This window comes from Cephus cinctus, unplaced genomic scaffold, assembly GCF_000341935.2.
Source record: "Cephus cinctus unplaced genomic scaffold, Ccin1 Ccin1_scaffold0596, whole genome shotgun sequence".
NCBI classification, from domain to species: domain Eukaryota; kingdom Metazoa; phylum Arthropoda; class Insecta; order Hymenoptera; family Cephidae; genus Cephus; species Cephus cinctus.
Window position 1 is genome coordinate 120,740 of NW_014333242.1, and position 18,097 is coordinate 138,836.

Here is an 18,097-nt window from a genome sequence, read left to right on the forward strand (position 1 = left end):
AACAAAAAAGTTGCTTATCTTCAACGAAAAATTGACGAAACGTTAAAAAAATTAATATTTTTAACAATTATTTAGATAATTAATTTATAAATTCTACAATTTTCATCATTTACCTTATTTTTCTATTTATTCAATGATACTTTCCATATGATGGTGCACAATCTTACGTAACCAAAAAGTAGTAAAGGGTCAGAGGCAGTCAGAGGTGGAAACAATAATCATACAATCGCTGTTTACCGGCAAGTGTATTAAGATTCTGATTCCTATACATTTATATACTATTACGTTAATAGAAGAAAAAGGTGAATTTTAAATATTAGTATCTTCTATTAATGAGAATATCATAAATTGATACCACTGTAATTCAGAAATTGTATTTATTGGTTTATATTAGTAAAAGAACTATAGCAGGTTAATGGTTTATGTACTCAGAATTATAAATTATTAACAGTTTTCTTTTCAGGATTAGGGATCAAAATGAACAAAGCACTGGCATGGCTTAGTACAGACGCAGGCAGAGAGTTCTGCAAATATACTGTAGGTGCAGTATCGGCATGTGCTTATTGTGTGGTATACTTTCCACACACCTTCTGTATAAAACAATACAAGCAGTTTGTTCAAATGTATAATGAAGGACAAGAAGTCCCAGTTAGTGAAAAACTTAAAAAACAATTCAGCGAAGTTTTGAGCGATTTGAAAGTTATGAAGTTGGAAAGCAAACTCATAAAACCGTTCATGGTAACTGGTTTTGACCTCTATCGCATGGGTAGTACATTCAGTAGACTAGGATCATACATTGGACTGCCTATAAATTTTGAGTACACTGATCCAGCCTTGATAGAAACTTCACGTATTCTAATAAAACAAGAACCTGTTAGTTGGTCACAACCAGCAGCCAAGTCTTTACTGGAGTCCCTAGTTTTATCAGAAAATGCTCAGAAATATGGGATTGCTCGTGAAGTGCTGAGATTACAAACTAATGAAGTGGTTGCTACTTCTATATGTGCTCCACTTACAATAATAGCAACATATGAAGCCTGTAAAAAAATTAATAACCGATTTAACCTGCACCAGGGGCCCCGATCACTTCGTGTCATACTTTACTTGGTCACAGGATCATTCGTAGCAAGTCTTTGGCTGACAGTAAAAGATTTTATAACCATACGTATAGAAAAAGACTGTGATCAAACTATTGCTGAACTTGGTCCAGAGTATGTGCACGGTGGTTTAGAATTCTATGACAAGATGATGAAGAGAAACATGGCCCTTCGTACTCTTTTGGGTGAAGAAGGCAAAAAAGTATTCACAGTGAATGGAAATGAGCAATTTTTCATTCGACAAAAGAGACTACCGCTGTTTATCAGGAAGGAATTCTTTGAAAAGAAACTGCAGGAATTAGAGGCAACAGCATTACAAAACTGGGAAAGTCATTTGGATTTTCAAGCATAACAGTGAACCTTTAACTTGTCATTTATTTATAAGACATTTAAGTAAAATGTATTAATAACAGCATTATGTACATTTCTTAACTGTAAATAGTTTATTTCGTACAATACGAATTTCACGGCCTTATATTGATCTACAGAATTTTTTCGAACTTTATCCTCTAATATCTATATTTCTTTATTTTATTTTTCAATAGTACGAATAATAGGTTATCTCAATCTCTTGATGTATTTACTTGTGTGACCATATGTAAAATCATATTTAATTTACATTATTCGTAAATAGTGAGGTGTTTACTATACGTATGAATGGAAACTACGTAAAACCGATACTTGTCTATCATTAAGAATATTTTTCTTAAACTGAATTATTTGTAAATAAATTGCACAACTTGCATTTTTTATCTTAATCAAATACAAACGGTTGATCACTTTATCAGGTGAATATAAATTGGAATAAAAATTCATTAACAGAATATTCTATTGATGACGATATTATTACTTATTGCATTGAAGAAGTCAGCAAAATAGCATTAATACAAAATTGCATATGAATATATTAGAATAATATTAGCTAATCTTAAAGAAATTTTAAGCTGGCCATTTCTTGATTGCAGTGCATACAAGTCGTTTCAATTATACACAAATGCGCGCCATAATAATGTACATTATATCATACAGATTGTGTCCTTTTACAGTGCCCTGCGAGTAATACCCCGATCAATGAAATATTCGTAGCCTACCTACAGTGTATAGAACTTTGAAATGCAATGATTCTCTAGAATTTATGCTACGATAGGCCAAGCGATCCCAGCTGAAAGAAAAGATATTTATTTGATATACATATAATAATTTGCAAATTACAAGCATTTTTAAATCAGTACTATAAGAAATATTTGAGCATATCAAAAATACATTAAAACTTGTTGGCTCACCAATGTTAATTTATCCTCTTCCTTCTTGAGGATTTTAATAGTTTGTTCCTGGTCGAACTTTACGACTGCTGCTATCACTTTGGCAAGCACCATTGTTTCCCGGCCCATCATGTACTCAAAAAGAATATTCCTCAGGTATTCAATTTCTGTAGAATCTTCTAGGGCGTCGTGGCGAAGTTTTACTATTTTACGCAGCTCGGCTAGTTCTCGTCTCTGGGACACTAAGGTCTGCTGAAGAGTGTGAAGAGACCCAGTGTTCGACTGAACCGCAGCCATGGCCACACGAGAGGTACTTTCCAATTCCTAAAAATAAGACAGTTTCGTTGAGAAGATGAAGTTCACGTGAAGGAGCATGCTCTGGGAGACAGGAAAGATGTTATCAGGATGATAAAATGAAACAGGACAAAATTACCTCGACGGATGCTGCGGATTTTATGTCGGTCTGGAAAAAGAATTCAAATAAAAAAGGCGAAACTAAATAATGAAAATGGCGTGCAATGTATATACCTGTGAAGAGGAGCTAGATGTGGGGGATGGCTGCAAAATAAAAAATAAAAAAGCACAATGCCCAATTGAATTATATATAGAAAGAAGGTGGATTTAGGAAAGTTTTTTTTAATATATAGAACCCACTCTTCGTTCATTCCTCCATTCGTGTGTCAAAGCATTCAATTCTTCAGCGTGTTTAATTTCTAATTGTTCCAGTTTTTGTTGCAATATGGTTTTCCATTTTTTCTCCACCTCGCGTACCTCCTCTGAATGTTCCTTGTTTATTTTTGCTAAAGTGTCTGAGAGAGAATCCATGTCATTCTGTTTTTCAGCTATTGAACTTTTGTTCTGTAATATAAGATCCTCTATCTGCTCAGACTTTGCAGTTAATTCCACTTGAAAATCCTTTAGCTGTTCCTTATATTGTTGAATTAGATCTGATTCATAATTTTGCTGTCGATCTGAAAAGAGTTAAAGTGAATTCAATACATCTGCGTAGAATCATAAGAAGTTTAGACAGAGAAATTGTTATAAGTACCAAATCTCTTCTCCATTGCAGCCTGAATTTGTTCATCTTTTTCATGCAGCTGCGTCTGAAACTCCTTAACCAATTGTTTTAGTCTCATACTTTGTTCCTCTTCACTGACCTTTAATTCTTCTTCAAGTTTATCAGTCCTGGCTTTCAATTCACTATTGACAATTTCCATCTGGATTTCTTTAGCTTGAAAAGTGATAAGGGCCTCATCCAACTGAACTTCTAATTGCTTTTTCTCTTCTTTCAACTTTTTGTTATCAGCTAAAATTTCTTCACTGAATTCTTGTTGTTTCACTGTCAATAACTCTTCACGCATTTTACTGTTTTCATTCTCTACATTCTTCATTACAGTTTGAGTCATTTCAAGTTGTTCTTCTAGAATCTTCAGTTTATTCTTTAATTCTTGTATCTCTATGCATCGATCTTCTATAGTCTCCGAGGTTGAAGTATTCGATTTTTCTATTTCTCTTAAAAGCTCTCCATTTCTTGCATCGAGTAACTTCAATTCTGCTGCCTTCTCTTCCATTAGAACTTTTAGGCGTTCGACTTCAGACAACAGATTCATATTTTCTGCTTCCAGACCAGATATCTTGGAGGACAATAAAGTATTCTTAGTATCAACATCAGTCAGACGACTCAATTCTAACTTAAATTTATTATTCTCTACTTCAGCTATTTCCAAACTTAACAAACGGGTCTTCATGGCTTCTAGTTGTGACTCCAAGTCAATCTTTGTTTTGTTCACACTTTCAAAATTGGAGCTTCGAAGTTCAATTTCTTCATGAAGATTAGTAATCTCATTTAGATGATGAGCAACCTTGTTCTCCAGGTCCATGATCTTCTCATTAAGAATCTTCTCTGTACTTTGTAGCATTTCAATAGACTTTACTAGCTCGTTCTTGGAGTCTTTTAGTTCTTTGTTTTCTGCGAGTAGTTCTTCATTCTTAAGACGCAATTGTTCTAATTCATTAAGGCACTCCACATGTTTGCTTTTCATAGTTTCCACTTCAGCGCTCTTCGTTCTTAGTTCATCAACTTCCTTGGATAGTTCGGTATTCTTCTCTGTGAGTGCAACAATTTCATCTAATTTTAGTTTTAGTGTCTCGTTTCGACAATTCTCAGACATCTCCAATTGTCCTAGAATTTCTAAATTTCTTGATTTGACTTCCTCAAGTTCCTTATTCGATTCTTCTATTGTTCTTATTTGCTGTTCCTCTAAATACTTCAATTTCTTCATCATATCATTTTGACTGTTTAGATTGTCTTGAAGATATTGATTCTGTTGTCTCAACTCATTCAGCAAATGAATTTGTTCCTCGTCACGCTTTAAATAATCAGCTTCCATTTTATTCATCTTTTTTGTCAGTTGATCTATAAATTTTCTAAATTCGTCTAGTTCTTCATTTCTTATTTCGATCTCTTTATCCTTTCTGCCAATCTCACTAGTCAATGTCGCAAGGGTACTCTTCAAATTTTCTTTTTCCTTCAGAAGAATATCGTGATCCTGAAAATTAAAGTTTAAGGATTCAATGATGCCTTTGGCTTCGTCATTTTTCTTTCTCATTTCCTCAAGTTCCACTTTCAGAGTTTCCAAGTATTGATTCTTATTCTTTAATTCTTGAAGTTCCTGCTGAAGATGATGATTCTCTTGTGCCGTTCTATTCATGCTATGCAGGTCCTTCTTAACACTCTTCAATTGTGCTAAGGTGGATTCCTTATCGCGACGCATCTCTTCGATATCGAACTGTTTGAATTGAAGATTATCCAGTTCGGCAACAAGTTTATTGGTTCTTGCTTGCATTTCTTCAAAAGTGTCCACTTTAATCTTCATTTCGGTAATCTCAAGCAAGCGCTCCTTCAACTCCTTTTCCAAGTTGGACTTGAGCTGTGTACTTTTCTTCAGTTCTCCTTCCAGTTCCTTACATTTTGCTGAAAGATCATCCAACTGCTTCACCTTGTCGCTTAACTGTTCCAGCTGATGGCGAAGATGAGCATTGTCTTTTTCTAAGGTAGCCAAACTAGCTACTTTACTGTTCATAGTTTTCAACTGAGTGGAAAGAGCTAAACGTTCACTTTCAACAGAGATCAGCTCCTGGTGCTTTGATTGAAGATCTGCCAACTCCTTGTTCAGCTTAGAATTTTTTTCTTTCAACACAGACAAACGATCCTTGAAGAATTCATTCGTAGATCGTTCAAAGTTGTTCCTTTCTGTAACCATAGCTTCACAGAGACTCTGATTAAGAACGGAAATCTCGTTCCTTTGCTGCACAGAACATTCTGTTAAGTTGCTCTTAAGAGTGGCACAATCCTGTTTTAAGGATCTGATAACTTTGTGGTATTCCAAGATATTGGATATCAAACAGACCTTCTCTTTGTTAATAAGATCTATCCTGGAACCTTCACTCTTCAGCTTTTCCTTAAGGTCGTTAATCATCATTTTGGAAGATTTCAATTCACTCGTTAAACCAAGCAATTCAACTTCTTTATTCTCCAAGTCATCGCGTAACTTTTCTATTTCAGCATCATCCCTTGGTTGATTTTTTAATGATTTTATTTCAGCATCCTGGGCTTTTAATTTTTGCATAGCTTTTTCCAAGCTACTCGTGTACTCTTGAATCCTTATATTCAATTGTTGGCAGGTCTGATCCCGTTCGGCAATGGTTTTATTTAACTTCTCAATTTCGGTTAATAAATTATTCTTAGCAACTTCTGTCTCCTCCTTGAACTTGTCCTTTTGAACGATTTTCTCTGCCTTTAATTCCTCGTAACGGCTATTCAAATCCGAAAATTCAACTTGTATTTTGGCCCTTTCTGATTTCTCTTCTTGGAATCTTGTTTCAACTTCACTAAACTTCTCTTGGAGTTGCTCCAACTGAGCTTCTTTCGCTTCCAAACTCTGTTTTAGTGTTTTCAGCTGATTCACATCTTCCTGAACCTGGGCGGTTCTGGCAGCTTCTAATTCCTTCTCTAAGTTCTCAATCTTTTCACTTAATTTCTTATTGATCTCGATTTGCTCATTACAGTTATTACCCATTGTCTTCTCCAGATCAATTACCTTCTGCTGCATTTCTTCCTGCATTAGTTTCAAAGCCTCGGATTTACCTTTTGAGAGATTTTGAATGAGATCATTTTTCTCAGCATCGAAGTTGTGATTGTCGTGTATCAATTTCAATCTCTCTAATTCAATTCTGTATCTCTCCATTGTCTCATTCAGATTATCCTTTAACTCAGTTGTCTGTTTTAAGTCCATACGAAGTTGCTTGATTTGCTCTTCCCTGATTTCTAGTTCACGATGAATTGTGAGTTTGTTCTCTGCCAAGGAGATAGCGGATTCTTCCTCACGTGTTTTGAGAATGACTATTTGGTCCCTCAACTTAAGAATTTCATCCCGGGCTGCATTCAAATCACCCTCTAGTGATTTGAATCTTTCTGTATTTGAATTTTTCAGTATCTCCAAATCTCGATCTAGAATATCTCTCTCTTGGGTAACTTCGGCAATTTTCTCTTTACTTCTCTTTAAGGATTCTTTGCACTTCATTACTAGAGTCTCCAGTTTTTTTACCTTCTCCTTCAACTCGCCGTTTTCTATCTCCAAAGCAGAAGAGTTATTGGACGTTATCGATTGCTCATTTGATAAATCTATAAGGAGTTCTGGATTTTGATTTTGTTTTTGCATCTGATTCTGATCTCCAGCCTCTGGAGCAGTTAAGTTTTCGACACTGGTACCATTGGATTGCAGAAGTCTTACCTATAAGCAAAAGGAAAAAGATATTAAATTGTATATTGATTTAAATAATATAAATTTAAAATTGTTAACAAATTAATTGTTTATGTTAGTTTTTAGGTTAATTGTAAGTTTAGTGATAAGTTGAGCATATGTAATGGATGATATGTGAGTATCAATCCACTACAAATGCTTCTAGTAGAATAAGGATTTTTCTGTATACCAGACTAGCGATCAGGAACTTACGTTCGTTTGCTAGGTTACTTTTGTAATGTAATCTATGTTACTCTGGTGAAATAAAAAAAATAAATAAATAATTTGTTTGTTGTACTTCATTAGAATAAAATGGCACTTACCTTAGTGTTTAACGTACTTATGATATGATCCTTTTCCTCGATGTCGTACCTGAGTGCCTCCTCCAGGTGTGCCTTTGCCTTTTGCTCGAGTTCACATTGTTCTTTAAGTTCTCGGATTTTTCGTACAGCCTTATCCTGTGTTTCCACTAATACGGACTCTAGCTTGGCTTTAACTCTTTCCATTTCTTGATAATGATTGGCCAGGTCGGAATACCGACCACGATATTTATGATATTTGCTCTGCATCTTTCTGTATGCAGAGTACACCTGATCCTTAGTTACATTATCCAATTGAGGACTTATATTCTCATCTGCTTCACTGGCTGATTGTTCCATATCGGACTAAACAAGAAAAATAATATAATCCATCAAAAGTTTGGCCTCAATATGAATGCAATGTGTTGCTGAAAATTACCTGAAGATGAAACATACTTCCAGGACTTTCGTACATAGGAAATAGAGAAGATGCGTCACTTGCAATACTGCTAATAGAGGATCTTCTTGAAAGCCCCATAGAAATTGATGTTGACGATGTTAAATCTACATTTTGAAAACCATGTCGGGCTGGACTATTTTTTGGAGTTGCTAAAATAACAATATCAACACAATAGGTATAGAAGCTCAAGACTCACTAAATTCTTATCTTTATGCTAGTTGCGACCTTTGCTAATAAGATTTTCTGTAAAGGTAATTATTACAAGTTTTGATAAAAAAAAAACTAATTATGTGGTCAACTTGTTATTTTTATCAACAGGAAATATATGGGATAAGAACTTACTGTCACCTTCATCAGTCAAGCTAAAGTTGTCATTAGAGGTAGAGAGATCTTGAACGGAACTGTTTGAAGGTGCTGGTGAAACAACAGCCTAAATCATATAGAAAAAGTTTTACAGGTTAAAAAATGACATTAAATAAATTGTTACGGACCAGCGTAACTACTTAAAATCAATAAGACTCTTAAGATGATAGAGAAATGTCAAATGAAACCTGTGCCAATTGCTGCATGCTCGCCTGTAGCCTCGATGGCGATTGTTTCACCTCCTCGGCGAGCTTATTTTTCAGTTTTTTAAACATATTTCAATCCTGGACCGTACAACGGTGACACTCGTAGTTTAACAATATTCATAAATGTGTTTACGTGGAATTAGGTTGGGTCCTCTCGTTTTCCTTGGTGTAATCTGTGTAATCATACGATCGAACTACTAATCTTTGAGAAAACATTGACATATGCAAGTATACACTTGCAAATATCCTCAATGAAATAAGAAAAAACTTTATATTTCTTACATTAGTATTTAGAAATATAGCTTACAAGATCTCTTTAATGAATTTCTTCTACCAATCCGTTATGTTCTCACATTACTTCATACTTAGTCTCATCACAAATGATTTCTGATGTCATTGGAATTCGTGTGTAAGCGTTAAAAATATATGTATATTACAACATGTGTACGAGAGAGTAAAAATCTCATTTTATCGATGTCTAAATTACTTTTATTTGTTTTCAGAAATATTGCTCCTAATTTCTAGTATTACAATAAACTAAAGCAAGAAAATAGATTGGCAAAACAGCCAGTAGTGCAACTGAGTGCAGTTCAGTGCAATTTAGGCGCTTTGCATGATAACCGGCTGATGGACGCTGTACTCCACGAAATTCTCTAAAAAGATTCGGCTTTCAATGTCCTAACGTGAAGAGAAGCCTGCCTGTTATCAGTATTTATGGTAAGCCAAGACTCATTATTTTATCTTATTTTCAGTATGTGTTACTTTTGTAATTTCTTATCTTACAGTGCCTCCTAACCTACAAAATACTTATAACCTGTATCATTTGATTTAACAAATTTCGTTTTTCTTATGTATCAGGCGTCAAGTGATAGTGTTGCACCACCAGGCGCAGGACCTGGTGCAGTACCTGGTGCAGTCCCTAGTGCAGTGCCTGGTACAGTACCAGGATTTCCACCAGCAGCACCTAATATGGCATCAAGTTTTGTGCCACCGATGATGCCTGGAACACCTTTTATTCCACCACCAGGATTGCCACCAGGTCCTCCAGGAATGATGCCACCACAATTCTCTATTCCTCCACCAGGGTTTGGATTTCCTATGGGTGCAGCACCACCTCCGGAAGCTGGTGTTATAGGTAAATAGAGATATGCATTGATTTTACAAGGAATATCAATGAAAATATATTTATTTCAACAGCAGCACCACCTCAAATCACAGCTCCTAGTATACCACCACCTGCCCCAACTCCATCAGAAACAGGGTCAATCACACCAACATCATCAACCGAAAAAAAGACGGACTGGTCTGAGCACAAGGCTCCAGATGGTCGAACTTATTATTACAACAGTAGTACAAAACAGTCTCTCTGGGAGAAGCCTGATGATTTAAAGACTCCTAGTGAACTGCTTCTATCACAATGCCCATGGAAGGAGTATAAATCTGAGAATGGCAAAGTATACTATCATAATGTGACTACTAAGGAATCACGATGGACAATTCCACCAGAATTAGAGGAATTAAAATCGAGGATTGCAGCAGAGGAAGCTGCAGCAGCTGCTGCAGCTGCAGTTGCTAGTGCAACGAATACGTAAGTAAAACAAAATTAGCTAGTGTTGTAGGTATTATTCTAAAAATAAATTTTCATTTAATTTCAGAGGCATAACGCCAGGAACAATGCAGCATATGTCGCCAAACGTAGTAACAATCTTTCAGGTAAGTACACCAGAACCTGGAGGGAAATCTGCGATAGAACAAGCTATGGCTGCTACATTAGCTGCAATAAACATTCCCACGCCTCCTTCAAAACCCGATGATGATAGTAATTCGGCAAAAGGTTCAGCAAACGGTAGCAGGACAAGCACACCCGAGCCTAAAATGCAGTTTAAAGATAAAAAAGAAGCAATAGAAGCTTTCAAAGAACTGCTCAAGGAACGCGATGTACCCTCAAATGCAACCTGGGAGCAGGCTGTCAAAATGATACAGAACGACCCTCGTTATCCACAAATGAAAAAATTGAATGAACGCAAGCAAGCATTCAATGCATACAAGACTCAAAAGTTAAAAGAAGAACGTGAGCAAGAGAGACTCCGGTTGAAGAAGGCGAAAGAGGACCTAGAGCAGTTTCTCCTAGAAAATGAGAGAATGACCAGTACGACGAAATATTATAAGTGCGAGGAGATGTACGGCACCCTGGAACTCTGGCGTGCTGTGGGTGATTCCGATAGACGTGATATTTACGAGGACGTAATATTTAACCTAGCCAAACGAGAAAAGGAGGAAGCCAAACTTCTGAAAAAGAGAAATACGAAACGTCTAGCCCAAGTTCTTGATACTATGACAGATGTCACTTACAGAACAACATGGCAAGAGGCTCAGGCTTTACTCTTGCAACACTCATCCTTTGCAGAAGATGCTGATCTATTAGAGATGGACAAAGAAGACGCGTTGCTCGTCTTCGAAAATCATATTAGGCAATTGGAAAAGGATGAAGAAGAAGAAAAAGAACGGGAAAAGAAACGCAGGAAACGACAAGAGAGAAAGAATCGTGATGGTTTCATAGTAAGTATTTATATCTTGTTTACGGCAGTGATAACAATTTTATGGTTTTATATATGTTTTCAGAGTCTTCTCGATGAACTACATGAACAGGGCAAACTGACATCAATGTCCTTATGGGTAGAACTTTACCCAATGCTATCAGCTGATCTTAGGTTCTCAGCAATGCTTGGTCAAGCTGGCTCAACTCCATTGGATCTTTTTAAGTTTTATGTGGAAGACCTGAAGTCTCGCTTCCACGACGAGAAAAAGATAATTCGTGAGATTCTGAAAGATAAGAACTTCGAGGTTCAAGTCAATACAACATTTGAAGAGTTTGCCACAGTGGTATGTGAGGACAGGAAGTCTGCTACCCTGGATGCTGGAAATGTCAAGCTCACCTACAATCTACTCCTGGAAAAAGCTGAGGCGCGCGAGAAGGAGCGTGTCAAAGAAGAGACCAGAAAGTTTAAGAAGCTTGAAACTGGCTTTAAAAATCTCCTGAAGACCTTGGATGTGGATTATCAGATGAACTGGGAAGATGCCCGCGCGAAGATCGAAGAGGAACCAGACTTCAAGGCTATCACGTTGGAGAGTGAACGGGTCAGAATCTTCAAGGAGTATCAGCATGAGCTGGAAGAGAGCTGCAGTCATCATCATATAAGAAGTAAGAAGAAGAAGACAAAGAAGACCAAAAGAAGATCGCGTTCAAGATCTCACAGTGTGAGTATCACTTTACTTTTAAAAGAGCTTACATAACACATTGTGTAACCTGTAAATGTTTTTCCTGATCTCGTTGCAGCAAGAATCCGAGGGAAGTGACAAGGGTGTCAAAAAGAAACGTCATAAGTCCAGGTCAGCTAGTCCTGGACCAAGTAAATCGGACAGTTCGGAATCAGATTGTAGAAAATCAAAGAGAAAGAAGAGCAAGAAGAAACGTGGTCGCAGCCATTCTGTAAGGGCCTAATTCAAAGCACTGATGTTCAATCAAATTAGAAAAAAGATATTGAAATTTTACCTTCCTCCTTTCAGCGCTCACACTCCAGACTACCATCATCAGAAGACTCTCCAGAGCGAAAAAGAAAAGAGGAAAAACACAGAAGACCCTCAGCTCACAGCGAAGGTTCAGTCACAGAAGCAGTGGAGCATCATGAGCTGTCAGAGGACGAATTGGAAAAGCAAAGGGCACAGCTTCTTCGAGAGCTGCAAATGCAACAAGAAGAAAATTGATATGACATAAGAGACACAAAGAAAAACAAGCACAGATTAAACTGGCTAAAAAGAATGTTAAAATCCAAACCGTCTCAGGTTATTTACATTCTGTGGTGCGAATGAATGCAAATAAATAGGGAGTAAATGACAGTAAAAAAATACTCACTCCATAACACCAAATGCCATGCTAAAAATTATAAAACAAAACCTCGAAGAAAAATTAAAAACCACAATAAGAAAAATTAGTATTGAATCAATTCATATAAAATATTATTTATAAATAAGTTATAGTATGACCTATTTATATATTATACATATTGCTATTGAAAATACGCGTGCGCTCTTCTACGTCACCCTATTCGTCCACTTTTTGATACGTCCCTGCCTCATACGAATCGCCGTGGTAGTGGGGCGTGTGATTCCCGTATATAATCATTTGTCCGATGGTGGTCGGTGATCTCTTTTAGCCCCGACAAACTGTACTTGTTAGCCCCAGGTCCATAGTAATCTCCTGCCCGTGCGGATTTCCTTGCCTGAAGACACTAACTGAGATAATGCTGAGCCTTTGCAAGCAGGCGATTTTCGCCAGTAGCCAAAAGTGAGTATCCATAAGGCTTTTACATGGCGGCGGTGTATAGAATGTCCTTCTCTTCGCTTTCTTACCTTGGTGCACCAGAAGCTATCTCCATCACTCTCGCTCTAATAGTGCATACGTCTATCTGTCTTCCTCCATCGGCTAGAGTTACCATTCCAACGTTTCAAATATTATATTGATTATTTTCGGCGCAGTGACATCGCCAATATTGTGCAAGTATTATGGATGCACCCAAAGGTGCTGATGCTATCATTAATTCAGAAACAGCGAGGTTATCTTTTGGCAATTCAATTTTCAATTTGTTTAAATTCTCGCAATTTCGATTACACCTTTTCCTTCTCTTTCGCTCATGTCGGTGCTCCTCTCTTTTGCTCCCATTAAATCTAGATGTGTAGCAGAGAAGAAGGGATATTCGATAGTCATAATTTGGAGATTTTCCGCTCTCTGTCGACATCGACCTTCATTACTACTCCTATTTTTGTATGCATCTATTATGAAATTATTTAAAAGGACAAACGAATCATGTGATCTGTGTTGGTTTTGCTATAAAAATTCAAATGGACAGGTTAACTTCAGGTTGTGCGTTTCGACTGAATAACCCTACTAGTATACAACTTTGCAGTTACCTTTGCAGTTACTTTGCAGTCAACCTTTATAATAATTATTTATAATTGATAAATAGGTAATTGAAATCTATTGATCTTATATAACGAAACACTTTTTAGGTTCGATCGGAACGTCATTTTCTTACATCCATTTTTGCCAGTCGTGCTTCATTGAAATAACGCAATTCTCTAATTGATCGGCATTTGCATTGTTACATGAATTATGTATATGAGTTCATAAATGGTTATTGAACCATTAATCAAGTCCGCTTATTATTGGCATTTTTTATTCTCACGCGTGCACTTACCCCACGACTGTCAAAATCAGCGTGTCAAACGTTTATTCGGGAATGGCGGTTGTGCTTTCGTGACAATTTTCGTCTGTTGGCTTTCTTAATGTCAGCTGGAAAATAATGTATAATGTTAGTATATATACGCGGCGGCCCTGATCCCCCGGACGTTTTATCTTCTTGAGAAACCAATAATTAATTAAAGGCGATATCACCATAGTCAATTTGTCATGATTTCATTAATGGTATCTTACGTAGATAGGAGCTCTTAATACTTTGGGTCAACTGGTAAGATAAGGTTACATAACCATCTATGAGTGTGCAGCTGGTGGTATTAGTTAAATGTATATATTTGTATGTGCAAGGGCCATGACTAAAATAACATCTTACAGCTCTAAAGACCTGACATACCTCCTACATATATATAAAGCCATTTACTATATTCATCTTTTTTCCTTGTCTTCACTATAGTAACAGCAATTGGCAGAGACTAGTTCATTCACTCTGACTTGATGCTAAATGCAGTACTAGATAACAATGTCAAGAGAGATGTAATTATAACTTGGCACACTTTAGAAAGGTCCTCAGAAGGATCTTCTGGATTTAGATATTATTGTGTACTTAACATGTTCTGTTGTCAGAAGATATCAGGATGCAAACACTTGATCCTACCACATATATGTATTTTAGATAAGAAACATTGTCGCATGCCAGCCTTATACCAAATGAACTGATTGTCCCATCTTTAATCTTTCGAGAAGATTGGAATAGTCATAAATCTTTTTTGAGCTAATTTAAGTAATAAATATTATTGTGTTAATTGTTGAATTATTAATATGAGCAGAGTTGGCGCAAGATGCTTGGGAACAATCGTGCCTATTCCAAATCCACCAGAATTCCCACTGGAAAACGAGCCAGTCCTGACTTACAAGAAAGGAAGCAAGGAACGTGCAGAATTAGAAAAGGCACTGGACAAAATGGCTGGGGAGTGCGAAGAAATTCCACTGGTGATTGGAAATGAAGAAATCAAGACCAATTTGGTGAAGTACCAAGTAATGGTAAGTACCGTATTAGACAGATTACTAGTACTATAGTATTGTAATGGTTAAAAAGTATCTGACACGCTGTGTACTTCCAGCCCCATAATCATAAGAACAAGGTAGCAAAGTACCATTGGGCCACTCCAGAACTAGTCAAAAAGGCAATAGACGTGGCAGTGAAGTCTCAACGCGAATGGGAAAAGGTTCCTATTGGGAAGAGATTAGAAATCTGGTTACGGGCTGCTGATCTGATGGCTAAGGAGTATCGTCAACAGCTAAACGCTGCAACGATGCTCGGTCAAAGTAAGACTGCAATCCAGGCGGAGATTGACAGCGCGGCAGAGCTTATTGACTTCTTCAAAATTCATGGCCACTTCGTGAAGGATTCACTAAAGTACAAGCCAATCTCGCCGAACAGTGAGACCCTGAATTCTATGAGGTATCGCGGCATGGACGGTTTCGTTGCAGCCGTATCGCCGTTCAACTTTACTGCTATCGGCGGCAATCTTAGCTACACGCCGGCTCTGATGGTTCGCAGCTTTGGGCTTCGATAACGATAACTACCTACGAGCGCTTTTCGGTTAAGGGCACCGGAGAGGCTGGCAACCTATTTTCTTTCACAGGGCAACGCCGTACTCTGGAAACCGTCTGACACCGCGTTGCTCTCCAACTGGTGGATCTTCAAGATCTGTCGCGAGGCAGGCGTTCCCCCAGGCGTCGTCAACTTCATCCCCTGCGAAGGACCCGTCTTTGGCGATACGATCACTTCCTCACCGTATCTATCTGGCATCAACTTCACCGGTTCCGTGCCAACGTTCAATCGACTTTGGACCCAGGTCGGGCAGAACGTCAACAAGTATAGAAACTATCCCAAGCTCATCGGGGAGTGTGGTGGCAAGAACTACCACTTTATACATCCTAGTGCAGATGCGGAATCTGTCGCGATGGGAACCATCAGGAGCTCCTTCGAATTCAACGGACAGAAATGTTCAGCTTGTAGCAGAATGTACGTTCCGGAATCCCTGTGGAGTCAGGTAAGCCGATTGAACGATAGACTGTTCTGATGTATTGAAAATTGTAGAAAAATGCTATGACAGTTTTAAAAATGAATGTCCTGGCATCTAAAAATAATCGTGTGCTTACGATAATATGTTCTCCGTGAAGACGTTCCTTGGGACTTGGCCAGGTTCAAGCTTGTCTACTGTGATAATTATCTTCGTCAATTTTATGACAGGAATCTTTCTGGGTCATAATATTTCGGACTGTTTTTGCAGGTAAAGCAAGGTCTTCTGGAGACGAGGGATAAACTGAAGATCGGCGATGTCAGGGATTTCACCGTCTTCACCGGAGCAGTTATCGACGCTGTAGCATTCAAGAGAATCACTGGGTACATCGAGCACGCCAAGAAATCTTCCAATCTGGAAATCATCGGCGGCGGTGGTTACGATGACTCGTACGTCCTTCCCTGTTCCAATACTAAAAATAATAATCACCTTAGATTCTATTTAAATATAAACTTCTTCACAGGAAGGGCTACTTTATCGAGCCTACGATAGTCGTCACAAAAGATCCAAAAGACAAGATAATGACCGAAGAGATCTTTGGTCCGGTTCTCACGATTTATGTTTATAAGGATTCGCAGATCAACGAGACGATGAAGCTTGTGGAATCCTCGACACCGTACGCCTTAACCGGAGCAATATTCTCCCAGGATCTGTGAGTAACTATTAAAAGTTTTAAGCAAAAAATATCACTTAGCGAGAGCCTTTCAATACTGAATCAACTATTTCTCTACAGGGACTGGGCTAAACATGCCCTGGAAGAGTTCAAGTACACAGCAGGCAATTTCTATATAAATGACAAGTCAACAGGGTCCGTCGTAGGTCAACAACCATTTGGCGGCAGTCGAATGTCAGGAACAAATGACAAGGCCGGTGGTCCTCACTATGCCCTACGTTGGGCGTCGCCGCAATCTATCAAGGAGACATTTGTCCCCTTACGCGAATACGACTACGAGTACATGAGATCCTAAGACTCATACGAAGAGAATGAAACGTATTCTAGGACTAAGAAGGGAAAGAGTAATAAGGAAAAGAAAAATAAATTACAAGGATATCTAACGCGTTTATGAACGCGCATACGTGAACGACTAGATAGAAACAGAAAATGCTGTGTCAATATTTTGAATGTAATTCAAATGCAATTCATTGAGTGGGCTAGCTCCGCGAAACGGACTGAATGGCGTCGAGCAAGTATTAATTACCCACGTACGTACAGCAAACAAGAACAAAACAAGAAATAAAAAACCAGCTATGTTACACGTGCGTAACATAAACTCAATAGAAAAAATTTACATAACAGCTTAACGCAATGCTCGAATTGTTTCAGTATTGTACCAGGGTCGTTAACTAGACAAAAATAAAAAAGATGACACAGCAGAATCCGAGTACACAGTATAGAGTCTAATACAAATTGGTATCTGAAATACCAAATACATAATCGCGTACGAGTTCGATTATGAATATCAGAGTTTTTCCAAATCCTCTGAAAAATTTTAAAAACAACTGTGACAGCTACAGTCACTCTAATAATAAAAAGAAAGAACGCAATTGGAAACAAGAATAATGAGGTGTGAATAACGAATGTCGTATCACTTTTATTTTACTCCCTGCTTATTTTTTATTCGCAATTACATAATCGTGTAGCACTTTCCCATCTGACATATCCCTCTCTGACATTTTTTGTTCATTTTTTGATTTCCCCTTTACGTTATAAGGCGACACAATCTCGAAATTTTGTTTAGGAAGAAAGATAATGAAACTATGTAATTGCAATTAATTATTAATAATCGTTCTGTACTTTTGTCCGACGACTGTAAAGACGCATAATCTATTATAATCTGGTCACTTGCGCGTGTTTTCAAAATCGAAAATTCCTTGCACGATACAGACTCGTGCAGCCGTCACGCTATTTCATATATAATATATACATATATATACAATATATAACGCAGTAAATATGTATGTATATATATTTATTAAATATGTACAATTCCTAGGACCCAAGTCGTTCCGTTATTATATAAACATTATACTCAATGAACGTTGGTCTTGCTACGCATATAAGAAAGTGACTTTAAAAAAAGAAGAAAAATATATAAAGCGATCATCAAGAAAATCGATCAATCTCGTTTGTATTATTGTGTAACGGTTTCTAATAATTGTGTACAAAAAAAAGAAAAGGAAACAATAAGGGAGGTAAAGCACGAAACAGGCAACTGTTGTGCTTTTCAAAGTTATCCACAGTGCTCGTATGTGCATCGGCGTCTTGG

General features: G+C 37.4%; 4 protein-coding genes across 13 annotated transcripts; 3 read left to right on the top strand and 1 right to left on the bottom strand.

Annotated features, from left to right (window-relative positions):
• The first annotated feature begins 33 nt into the window (after positions 1–33).
• On the top strand, positions 34–1,658 carry LOC107268879 (transmembrane protein 177). Of its 4 annotated transcripts, XM_015742094.2 has the most exons (3): positions 34–50; positions 137–239; positions 464–1,658. In XM_015742094.2, the coding sequence occupies exon 3, from the start codon at positions 478–480 to the stop codon at positions 1,447–1,449; it is 972 nt and encodes a 323-aa protein (XP_015597580.1). In that variant the 5' UTR covers positions 34–50; positions 137–239; positions 464–477; the 3' UTR covers positions 1,450–1,658. The 4 variants fall into 4 exon arrangements, with proteins under 4 accessions (XP_015597580.1, XP_015597581.1, XP_024941955.1 ...); XM_015742095.2 differs by lacking the exon at positions 34–50 and having other exon boundaries at positions 61–389; XM_025086187.1 differs by lacking the exon at positions 34–50 and having other exon boundaries at positions 61–302; positions 452–1,658.
• On the bottom strand, positions 1,518–8,913 carry LOC107268870 (golgin subfamily A member 4). 6 transcript variants are annotated; one of them, XM_015742076.2, is made up of 11 exons: positions 8,797–8,913; positions 8,472–8,662; positions 8,269–8,350; positions 7,900–8,069; positions 7,485–7,826; positions 3,408–7,152; positions 3,014–3,330; positions 2,888–2,917; positions 2,793–2,822; positions 2,381–2,683; positions 1,518–2,259 (listed from the first exon to the last, which is right to left on the bottom strand). In XM_015742076.2, exons 2-11 carry the CDS (start codon positions 8,556–8,558, stop codon positions 2,236–2,238), a joined length of 5,130 nt encoding a protein of 1,709 aa, XP_015597562.1. In that variant the 5' UTR covers positions 8,559–8,662; positions 8,797–8,913; the 3' UTR covers positions 1,518–2,235. The 6 variants fall into 6 exon arrangements, with proteins under 6 accessions (XP_015597562.1, XP_015597559.1, XP_015597560.1 ...); XM_015742073.2 differs by having other exon boundaries at positions 8,263–8,350; XM_015742074.2 differs by having other exon boundaries at positions 8,263–8,350; positions 8,772–8,863.
• On the top strand, positions 8,759–12,478 carry LOC107268873 (pre-mRNA-processing factor 40 homolog A). Of its 2 annotated transcripts, none has more exons than XM_015742081.2 (8): positions 8,759–8,898; positions 8,993–9,206; positions 9,348–9,624; positions 9,687–10,077; positions 10,145–11,048; positions 11,112–11,747; positions 11,827–11,979; positions 12,057–12,478. In XM_015742081.2, the coding sequence occupies exons 2-8, from the start codon at positions 9,204–9,206 to the stop codon at positions 12,252–12,254; spliced, it is 2,562 nt and encodes an 853-aa protein (XP_015597567.1). In that variant the 5' UTR covers positions 8,759–8,898; positions 8,993–9,203; the 3' UTR covers positions 12,255–12,478. The 2 variants fall into 2 exon arrangements, with proteins under 2 accessions (XP_015597567.1, XP_015597568.1); XM_015742082.2 differs by having other exon boundaries at positions 9,690–10,077.
• Positions 12,479–12,609: 131 nt separating this feature from the next.
• LOC107268876 (delta-1-pyrroline-5-carboxylate dehydrogenase, mitochondrial) lies at positions 12,610–18,002 on the top strand. Its single transcript, XM_015742088.2, has 7 exons — positions 12,610–12,834; positions 14,571–14,784; positions 14,865–15,296; positions 15,390–15,800; positions 16,041–16,219; positions 16,294–16,482; positions 16,564–18,002. The coding sequence occupies exons 1-7, from the start codon at positions 12,791–12,793 to the stop codon at positions 16,796–16,798; spliced, it is 1,704 nt and encodes a 567-aa protein (XP_015597574.1). The 5' UTR covers positions 12,610–12,790; the 3' UTR covers positions 16,799–18,002.
• The last annotated feature ends 95 nt before the right edge of the window (positions 18,003–18,097 follow it).

Bases quoted from the DNA above. Each gene is read 5' to 3' on its own strand.
- LOC107268879 (XM_015742094.2), top strand. From the start codon at position 478: ATGAACAAAGCACTGGCATGGCTTAGTACAGACGCAGGCAGAGAGTTC.
- LOC107268876 (XM_015742088.2), top strand. From the start codon at position 12,791: ATGCTGAGCCTTTGCAAGCAGGCGATTTTCGCCAGTAGCCAAAA. The intron at 15,297-15,389 runs GTTCGCAGCTTT...TTTCTTTCACAG, and splicing joins GCTACACGCCGGCTCTGATG to GGCAACGCCGTACTCTGGAA. The intron at 16,220-16,293 runs GTACGTCCTTCC...ACTTCTTCACAG, and splicing joins GGCGGTGGTTACGATGACTC to GAAGGGCTACTTTATCGAGC.
- LOC107268870 (XM_015742073.2), bottom strand. From the start codon at position 8,558: ATGTTTAAAAAACTGAAAAATAAGCTCGCCGAGGAGGTGAAACAATCG. The intron at 8,070-8,262 runs GTAAGTTCTTAT...TTGTTATTTTAG, and splicing joins CTTGACTGATGAAGGTGACA to CAACTCCAAAAAATAGTCCA. The intron at 7,153-7,484 runs GTAAGTGCCATT...TTTTGCTTATAG, and splicing joins TAAGTACGTTAAACACTAAG to GTAAGACTTCTGCAATCCAA.
- LOC107268873 (XM_015742081.2), top strand. The intron at 9,625-9,686 runs GTAAATAGAGAT...TTATTTCAACAG, and splicing joins TCCGGAAGCTGGTGTTATAG to CAGCACCACCTCAAATCACA. The intron at 11,748-11,826 runs GTGAGTATCACT...ATCTCGTTGCAG, and splicing joins CGCGTTCAAGATCTCACAGT to CAAGAATCCGAGGGAAGTGA.